A 10,480-nucleotide genomic window follows, 5' to 3' on the forward strand; every position below is an offset into this window, starting at 1 on the left:
TGATTTACTATGCAGGTATACATGGGAGATGATTTTTCATTTCCTATCGTTAATTATCCGTTTTTAGATGGTGACGTTCCCTTGTCACCATCTTACGGTGTTTATGTATCTCAACTTGTACGATTCGCTCGTGTATGTAACAATGTTTTAGATTTTAACGAGAGAAATTTATGTATTACTGAAAAATTATTACACCAGGGTTTTCGATATCACAAACTAGTCAAAACATTTACTAAATTTTATCATCGGTATAAAGACATCATTCGTAAATATAGCTCAACATGCAGACTTCTAATACGTTCAGGTATTTCACATCCAATTTTTTATGGTAATATTCTTTATAAAGCACAAAGGTGTCAGTATTCACCTCAGAAACTTACAAAACCTTTGAATAGACTTATTAAGAAGGGATATAATTACGATACTGTTGTCAAGTCATTAAAGATTGCATATTTTGGCGTGAATATTGAGTCACTAATAAGGTCTTTGCATCGGAACTAAACACATTTATTCTAAAAACAGTTGTTGGCATGACACGGGTTATGTTCTTCTCATATATGTTATGATGGTATGATACTAATCCCCTAACGGGAAGGATTGTGCCTGATGTTCATATGATGAAATCATAATCTTTCAGTCAGTTTAGTTGAAGTCTGGAGCTGGCATGTCAGTTAACTGCTAGTAGTCTGTTGTTATTTATGTATTATTGTCATTTTGTTTATTTTCTTTGGTTACATCTTCTGACATCAGACTCGGATTTCTCTTGAACTGAATTTAAATGTGCGTATTGTTATGCGTTTACTTTACTACATTGGTTAGAGGTATAGGGGGAGGGTTGAGATCTCACAAACATGTTTAACCCCGCCGCATTTTTGCGCCTGTCCCAAGTCAGGAGCCTCTGGCCTTTGTTAGTCTTGTATTATTTTAATTTTAGTTTCTTGTGTACAATTTGGAAATTAGTATGGCGTTCATTATCACTGGACTAGTATATATTTGTTTAGGGGCCAGCTGAAGGACGCCTCCGGGTGCGGGAATTTCTCGCTACATTGAAGACCTGTTGGTGACCCTCTGCTGTTGTTTTTTATTTGTGCGGGTTGTTGTCTCTTTGACACATTCCCCATTTTCATTCTCAATTTTATACATGGTATATAGATTTACAAATTAAAGTGCACATATGGTCAGTTTTGGTTGATGCGGTCAAATAATATTGTTGTACAAGTCAGCATAAGATTTCAATACTACAGCAATTTTATTACGTATCAATATTTTTAATACAAGAAGGACATGCTGGCACTCTAAATTTATGCAAATAAAAAATTGTTATTTTATTGCAATATTTCTGTCAATTGTTTTATTCATTGAATCCTGACAAAAAAAAATATGGCTGATTTACTATTCTGTTATATAGATTTACAAATTAAAGTGCACATATAGTCAATTTTGGTTGACGCAGTCAAATAATGTTGTTGTTCAAGTCAGCATGAGGTATGAAAACTACTGAAATTTTGTTACGTATCAATATTTTAAAGAAAAGGAGGATATGCTGGCACCCTAAATTTATGCGAACAAAAATGTTGCAATATTGCTGTACATTGTATTATACATTGAATCCTGACATAAACAATATGTCTGATTTACTATGCAGGTATACATGGTATATAGATTTACAAATTAAAGTGCACATATGGTCAGTTGTGGTTGATGCGGTCAAATAATTTTGTTGTACAAGTCAGCATGAGTTATCAAAACTACTGAAATTATGTTACGGTATCAATATTTTAAATAAAAGGAGGACTTGCTGGCACCCTAATTTTATGCGAACAAAAATTTGTAGTCATGTTTTTAAATGAATTAAACTATTGCTGATTGTGGTTGCATAGCTCAAGGATGTATACAACTAACATCAAATATACGTCTTTTCAAAGATAAACATTATAAAGTGCAAATATGGTGGAATTTGATAGGTATTGGAATATATATTTAGTGCCCGTTATCATTGTAACCAAGATCGTTTTTATAATTGATAGATTGTCAGATCACAGATAAATTTATGTTACAAGCAACGTCTTATGCGTACCTTATTTTCAAATATTTATATTTAATCCTGTTTTATATATAACGGAAGTATTAATTTTACTTTATTTTCGATGTTTATACTACGAAACAAAGATATTAAAAAATATTTTAAAAAATCGATGTAGAGCGGTCCTGGTTACAGGTTAACTTCGTGTTGAGCAGACCAGTCAAAAGTTAACTTGGGAACAGGTCTGGTTTGATCGGATTTGTCAAAGCAAAATTTGTGGCAGGACTGGTTCCGAAGTTAACTTATATCAATAGCAGACCTGTTTCCAAGTTAACTTTTTGGCAGACATAAAAAGTCCTAGGACTAAGTCCGCTTTTCAAGTTAACTAGATTTTGGTCATAGGACTGGTCAGAGCAGTCCTAGATCCGGTCACAGGTTAACTTTGACCAGTCCAAATGACTGGTTATCAAGTTAACTTGCTGTACAGGTTAGGACTGCACCCATCTGTATTGATGTCCAACAAACCGCAATAGGTCATTGATGACGCAAATCTGTCATTGCCATCTCGGACAATAGTTTTGTATGAGAGAAGAAAAAACTTCTACTAAGTAACGATTTGACTTACATGCCTGGGTGTACTTCATTACATTTTGTTTTGGCTTGCATCTTTTCCTCAGTGATGCATTGCCGATAATTATCTATAAACAAAAGATACTGTCTTACGAATTGTAGTATATAACTTCATTTACTAAAATATACAAATAGAAGCAACTTAATTTATAGTTAGCCATTTATGGCTACTTATTAAGTTTCAACGTTTACTGTGGATTCTTAATTTCTCGTTGAATATATATTCTAGTGGATTTTGTTAGAAAAGCAAATGAAAATGTTCAATGAAGTACTAATCATCTTGCAGGTAAACTTTTGTAAAACCAAGAAAATCCACAAGTTGTCTTAAATCACGAATCCACTTAAGGAAACACACACAAGTTAAAACGAAAAGCGTGAGTATCAACATATGAGATGCATTGGATAAAACTCAGTATGCAAGTGTACGCATGCATATATATGTATTAGACTTTGGTTAATTTGGAAACATTTAGATAAGACAAAATAGATAGATTTTCATTCAATGATATGATTCTTATATCAACACATTTTTCAAACCTATACACAGTTTGCTTAGAGATTTTTTTAACTCGTAATATTTTGACAGATGAATCAATAAGCATTAAAATATGGTCAATTTATATCCGACACAGCTCATATTTCAAATAAGGATGAATAATAGAGAAGGATGCATAACAATTGTACTTTTTCTCTTGTTAATATTAGTATTGATGCATAATTGATATTGAAAACTCACCTAATGACAGATTTGTACATTTTAACCTGAAACATGAACAATCTTCCTCGGATGGTAAACAAAAACAACTGTGTTTTGGTGTTGAAACAAACTGATATCCTTTTGTGTAGTCACATTGACATGCAGTATCGTTGCCAGAAGAACCATTACTGTAAACAACCTGTCCTTCCCCGTCACATTTTGATTTTAAGAAGATACAGTCACTGTTTCCATGAGTAGTGAATACAATAGGTTGATATCTGTCTGTATTGCATTCAGCTATATTAAACAACGGTTGGAAAACAAGCTTATTTCCTACAAGCGAACAAAACAAGGGATGTATTAAAAAATAGATTAGAGTATTTTGTCCATTATTTTGTGAAAACGTTTCAGTTACTATTTTTTGATTTTTTATAATGATTAAGTGGTATGTAAAAAAGATTAAAAGATAGCACTTTATTACTGATGTTGTTAATTAGAGATGCTGACATATGTACCAGTGGATTAAAAATTAAATTAACGATTGTTCAGATCTTTGACTCTGCTGTGGGGTCCGTGTTGCTTATTCTTTAGTTTTATATGTTGTGTCATGTGCACTTTTGTTTGTCTGTTTGTCTTTTTCTCATTTTTAGCCATAGCTTTGTCAGTTTATTTTTCGATTTATGAGTTTGACTGTCCCTCTGGTATCTTTCGTTCCTCTTTTTTAACACTTATGATTATTCCGTATTTGATTACTAGTCACAATTTAATAATTTTAACAATTTTGTACCTGGCATTTATAATAATACTAATCTTGAATCGTCACGTATATCTTTCTTTGTCTGCCTACTATTAAATATGTTAAATGAGATCAGAAAACTTTAGCAACATGAACTTATTTGTGTATCTAGTAATAATGTTATCGGTACTATTTACAGTTGGAAATAAGCTGTACACGCTGTAAAACTTCAATGTTTGTGGATCTAAATAGTCATTAACATTTGTTGATCTTTCGGAATTGTTGGTCTTAATGTTATTAGTACTCTATGTACCCTACTGAAACCTTAGTCCATTGTCAAATATTTGCTACCATGACCAACAAATGAAAATGAATCAAAGAATTACGTTATCGCAGAAATTAACTGAAACTATATTGAAATCACGAACATAATACTTCTTTTGGAAATGATTTTTACCTATACTACTTAGATCAGAACCTAAACAATTTTCTTCGTATTTATTTTTCAGTAAATGGAACAAACAAACGTATTTGTTTTCCGAATAACATGAAACTTTTGCTCTCAATCTCCATCCTGATTTGGCTGGGCATTGTAAGTCATATCCTGTCGCCGTTCCAAAAATCTAAAAGAGATAACAAAAACGTTTTACTTATTTGATCATACTTTTAGTCATGGGTATTGACATAAAATTAAATAAGACTTTTTTTACTAGAACGTTAGATTTACAGATATACACTTCCAAAGGAAATACAGTTTGATCTATCAAGATATGGAAAGATGCGTTTTACTACATGTCTAATAGTAACAACACTGTTTACTGTAATATTAGTGATTTATTTGTATCACTTGTAAGACATTTCGTCTAAAGTATATTCAGAGGATTAAAATTCTACATTTTCTCTTTTTCATTTAATAGAGGTTGCAATTCTCTTAATATATATAATTGAAATTCCCATATTAACTCCTTTTATCGCTCAAACGGTGTCAAAAAAATACCCTAGAATGGAAATTTTATATGCCTTACAATTTTTCAAATATCAACATACGAGGATGTGCGGCATATGTTCAACATTGATTGCCTCAAACCTCCACAAAAATTAGACTTCCATTAAAATACTACACATCCTCTCACTTTTGGTCTTTCTCTGATTTCAATATGAAAATAATGAAATAAACTTTTGATAAATTCAAAAACATTGACAGGTGTCTTGATGATATTTGTTCGTTAAATAATCAAGAATTTACTATACATACTGCTGCAATTTACCCAAAGGCACTTACTTTCAATAAATCAAATTTAAACGGTAATAACTGTCTTCCCAGATTAAGATATTTCGGTTTTTTACACGTGAAACTCCACACTAAGATTTACAACAAAAGGGACGATTTTTCGTTCCATATTGTTAACCTTACTTTTTTGGACGGTGATGTCTCTTTGGCACCATCTGACGGTGTTTTATTTCACAACTGGTTCACTATGCACGTATCTTTTGTGAAGTTTTTAACAAAATTTATCTATGTATTACTGGTAAATTATTAAGCCATGGATCTCGTTACCACTAATTACGTAAAACCTTAACTAAATTCTTCCAGGATATAAAGATTTATTTTGAAGTTTGGTTGTAGCTGAAGAAAACTTATTTCAAATGGGATAGCACATTATTATTTCTACGGAAATGTTGTTTACCGTAACCGGAAATTTAGAAACGATCCTGGTAAACTTATCGATCCTTAAAATAAACTTATCCTAAAATCTAACCAATTCAACACTGTAATTAGAGCATTGAATTTTTTGTTTATTGGTATTAATACTGATTTTGTTATCAGTTAATTAAAAGCAAGCTTAATATTATTGTTATATACATATACAAATTCATGGATCTACAATCTGTCGATATCAGTATCTTGGCATTGCACAAGGTCATGTTTTTCTCTGACTGTTTGTGACGTCTTTACACTAAATCCATTGGATGTTTGATGAGTACTGATTGATAATTTAGTCTTGATGTTTGAATTTTTTGTTAAATTGTTAGCGGCTTTGAACTAGCTGCCAGTAACTGTGATTACTCTCAGATCAGTACTTAGTGTATTTTTTTTTGTTGGGATTTACAAGTACCCGGCTACGTCGACTCTTTGTGTTTTTGTTAAGATGTTTGTATTTATATTTGTATCCATCTGATAAATGAAGCCTTTTTCAACTGATTGTATAGTTCGACCTTATGTTGTACTGTTACACCACTATCCAAGATTATGGTGAGGATAGTGATCCCGCTAACAAGTGTAAACCCGCCACTTTCTGTATGTAAGTGCTTGTCCCAATTCAGAGTCCTGTAATCTAGTGGTTGTCATTTGATGTGTTACATATTTGTTTTTGTAAATTTTTAGTACATAAATTAGGCCGTTTGTTTTCTCCTTTGAATTGTTTTACATTTGTCATTTCGGGCACTTTGATAGCCGACTATGCGGTATGGACTTTTCTCATTGTTGAAGGCCGTACTGTGACTAATATTTATTGATTTCTGTGTTATTTGGTCTATTGTGGAGAGTTGTTTTATAGGCAATCATACCATATCTTCTTTTTCATATGTATGTTTGATTAATTATAAAAAAAAACAGTGTAACAAAAGGCTACTGTTGATAAATCTGTTTAAATAATTTCTGCATACATTTACCAATATCATAAGCCAATAAGATAACCATTCTGCGTCTTTCATTTTGGCGATGTTCAGGCATTTACTTTTTCAAAACATCAAACCTGATGATTCATCATCTACAAAGAAAGGATAGACAAAACTTCTCATTTCAACACCATATATTCAATATCGTTCTCGACTCATCAAGCTGAGTATTTGGTCCTCAGATTATATAAGGTCGAGGTGATATATTATAACATTGATGGAAATTTAGTTATTGTAATTGTTTTTATCATATATAACAATATGTTTGCGATCTACAATTAAATGATTAAAACATGTTTTTTTCTCGTTTCTATATTCAGGAAAGGAGTGATTTGCGGGAATTATTCAAAATACAAAAACAACAAGTTAATGTTGCATCAAATATATGCATCGTATCTAGAAACATGTATGTTTCGTACAAGAAAAAAGTAAATGGGTTCCACGGAACCACGCGTCTCGCCTTATCTTGGTGTCAGCCGCAAGCTAAAAAAAAGGAAATAATTATTAATAAAAGATTACCTCTAGATACTATCTTTTGATTGTAAAAGTTTTTCGTTTAAGTGTACAGTTTGATTACATTTAATATCCATAAGTTTTACTTAGTTACTGTCAAATATTTATTTTTACATTTTTCTAATTAAATTTATATAGCTTTGAATTTTTTAATTTTTTTTATAATTCTTGTACATCATGTACATATTGATTGGGATATAGTGTCATTTTTAACTTGATCTAATTTGTTTGTCTAGATTTGAGGAAATCTTTTGTTTGTAGAATAAGGAAGCTTTGTATTATGTGGATATCTATAATCTTGAATAATACTTTTAGTTTTAGTATTATAATGATATCATACCATCACTAAGTTTTTCTTTGTTTGATTATAGATGGTACAAATATGCATCAGTATTAACTGATTCTAATGTGATAAACATGACTGTAAAACTGCTTCTTTGACTGTGAAACCAGAAACCAAATCGACAACTTTATATGAAAAATGAAATTTAAATACCTCTAAGATTAAAAAAATGTTTTTATAGAGAAAAACATAACAATAAAAAAAATCATTCCGGGTACTAGGCTTGAACTTGTCACTGTTAATATCACAACCATTTCTATCGGTGCCAACGACTAGACTATCACGGCTATGAACAGCTTACGTGTTTCACTTCAAAAGTGCCATACTTATATATTGTACATTTGTAGTAAGAGCAATTCTGCTTGGGTTTCAGAATGCGTACCACCAATAATACTAGTTTATTAACTAATTGACGATGGATGCCAAATGTAATAACGTTTAAATAATCTAAACATTTTGAAAGAGAACCAGTTTACACATCATTTACATGTAATTGTTGAATTAAGACCATTCGTTGCATAGTTTCATCATCAACAGGTATTGTGAAGTCGTATGTATACTTCATTTAGAACTTAAATGCATTTAGCCGTTTAGGTATATATCACAGATACATGCTAGATGTTACTAACAACAACAAATGGAATGGATTTTTTTAACGACTTTGACTGGCTGTACAGCCCTTGTACGGTCGGTAACTTACTAATGCAGTTCCTAAATACTATATAAGTAAATATTAAAGGTTTCTGAATGTTAGTAAATAATTTTTTTTAACTTTTTAAAAAAGATTTTAAAAAATCCGTACATTGATTATATATGTTATATGTCTTCTTGAATAAATTATAAATACTAATTTAAAATTTAATCAATATAAATAATTTGTTATGGTTAAACATTTAAAAGAATTGAATGCTTCTTTCTGTAAATTTATTGGGGTGTAAAAGTGTTGACCGAAGTACATTTTGTATGAAGTGCGGAAGTACTTCATTCTAAAAATGTGCGCACGGTCAACTCTTTTACAACCCTATAACGTTACATAAAGAAGCATTCAATACTTATAATTACATTTTTTAGCTATGATCATGAAAACATGATATTTATCAAGTTTTTATTTAATTCACCTGTACACTTTATTGTGAGACCTCGTGTCATCATGAATGATAAATTTATTGTGCAATGTAATTGCTTAAGGAATAACACGTGATGTGCAGTTAGCCAATCAGAATATCATATTTTAATGAAACATACATCTAAATTAATGTAATTATTGAATGAAAGAATTATTTACAAATGTAAAATCTGGTATTGAAAAGGGGAGATACAATAAATTTAAGTTAAATTGATCTTATATTAAGTTAAATATAATTGTGAAACGTGGGGATCTAATCATTTCCAGCTATTAGAGAATAAAAAGACAAAATACAAAATTGTTTTCATGAAATTTCGCTGGTTCAATGTCAGATCATACAACAGATAGTCGTTTTACTAGAAATGGGTTAAGCTAGAGAATTGATAAGAAGTAGTGGATTCGAAAACGATAATAAACTCGCTACTAAAGTCGCTTGTTGATTATCTTTTACGAATCTTTTACTTAATATCAATTCTCTACTACGTAATTAGCAAATTTGAAGTGACGCCCAGTAGCCTGAAATAAATCAAGTTATATGTATAAGGTTTTTCTTTCTACCACTGATACGATACATATATTTGTATCAGATTCGCAAGGACATAAAACATGTTATTCGTAACAAATAACTTTTTTACTTGTTTTATTAACAATAAAAATAAAACAATATTCATATGTCAAGGTTGTGTTGAATATTTAAATGTCTTTTATTTCATAATGTGTACAGGTATTCTTCTTATTCGGATCTTATCTCAAATACATTTAACCCATTTTACCTGTTATTTACTAAGCCCAAGTGTTTCTATCATACGCTTTAAAAAAAACTATTTCAAACATGTTTTGTTTGAAATATATCAAATGAGGTCAGCGTAATTTTAATGTATTTGCTGAGTTGGTTTTCCATTTCTTAAGGGACTTTCGTTTTACATTTTGTTATTTTACTTTTTCCATTTCATTTTCATTTTTAACAATGAAAGGGGGTCTGGATAAGAATGTTTCATTTCTGAGTTTTTTAATGTTCAAGGTAATTTTAGTATAATCCTTATTTTGATTTCTTTTATTTTTCGTATATTTTTATACCCTATAATTATCTATCGTGTGGGTTTTTGTCCTTTAGTTGTTGTCTCTTCTTTAATATGAGAATTCATTGTGCATTAGATTTGGTTGATTGTGCTTTATTTTATAAACCTCAATATAAACCTCTACAAAATGTAGACTAAAATTGAAAAACTACAGAGATTTAAAATGTGAAACTCTACTTATATTTTACCAGACGACTAAAGAAATCATAATATTTTTTTTTTAAATTAAATATATCTTATGCATCTATGTTCATGTACTGTACATGCATTGCAAAAACGAAAGTGCAACAACATTTTGATACACGTTATTGGCAAAATATCTAAGTACTTACTATAATATGTTGCTATTAAAACACCTAACAAATTTATTGAGTCCTCTCCAACTCACAATATGTATGATAAAATTTCACGCATCTATATGTATTTTTAAACCTAAATTTCCATGTATGTCACGTGACTAAATAGATTATGTCCCTTTGTCATGTGTAATTATAAATGTATTTATCCAGACCTGTTACTATATATCTGAAACTAGTACTGTTACCTACGTATTAGCATGATAGTAATTACAAGTAGTAAGCAAATTTGTCTTCCAATATCGGAAAAAGAAAATCTATGCATACTGTACATTTCCACAATTTACTGAATCGATCT

The 10,480-nt window shown here is 30.5% G+C and overlaps 1 protein-coding gene across 1 annotated transcript in view; it reads right to left on the bottom strand.

Moving 5' to 3' along the window:
- The window catches only part of LOC143074040 (uncharacterized), a 57,036-nt gene extending 46,787 nt beyond the window's left edge, over window positions 1–10,249 (bottom strand). Inside the window, exons 1-5 of the mRNA XM_076249592.1 lie at window positions 10,159–10,249; window positions 6,760–6,857; window positions 4,544–4,709; window positions 3,390–3,683; window positions 2,649–2,721 (exon numbers count right to left, since the gene is read on the bottom strand). Coding sequence (XP_076105707.1) covers window positions 2,649–2,721; window positions 3,390–3,683; window positions 4,544–4,709; window positions 6,760–6,801 — 575 coding nt within the window. The 5' untranslated portion in view covers window positions 6,802–6,857; window positions 10,159–10,249. The remainder of the gene's footprint in view (window positions 1–2,648; window positions 2,722–3,389; window positions 3,684–4,543; window positions 4,710–6,759; window positions 6,858–10,158) is intronic.
- Between the last annotated feature and the right edge of the window lie 231 nt (window positions 10,250–10,480).

Source organism: Mytilus galloprovincialis, chromosome 5 (assembly GCF_965363235.1).
Source record: "Mytilus galloprovincialis chromosome 5, xbMytGall1.hap1.1, whole genome shotgun sequence".
NCBI lineage: Eukaryota > Metazoa > Mollusca > Bivalvia > Mytilida > Mytilidae > Mytilus > Mytilus galloprovincialis.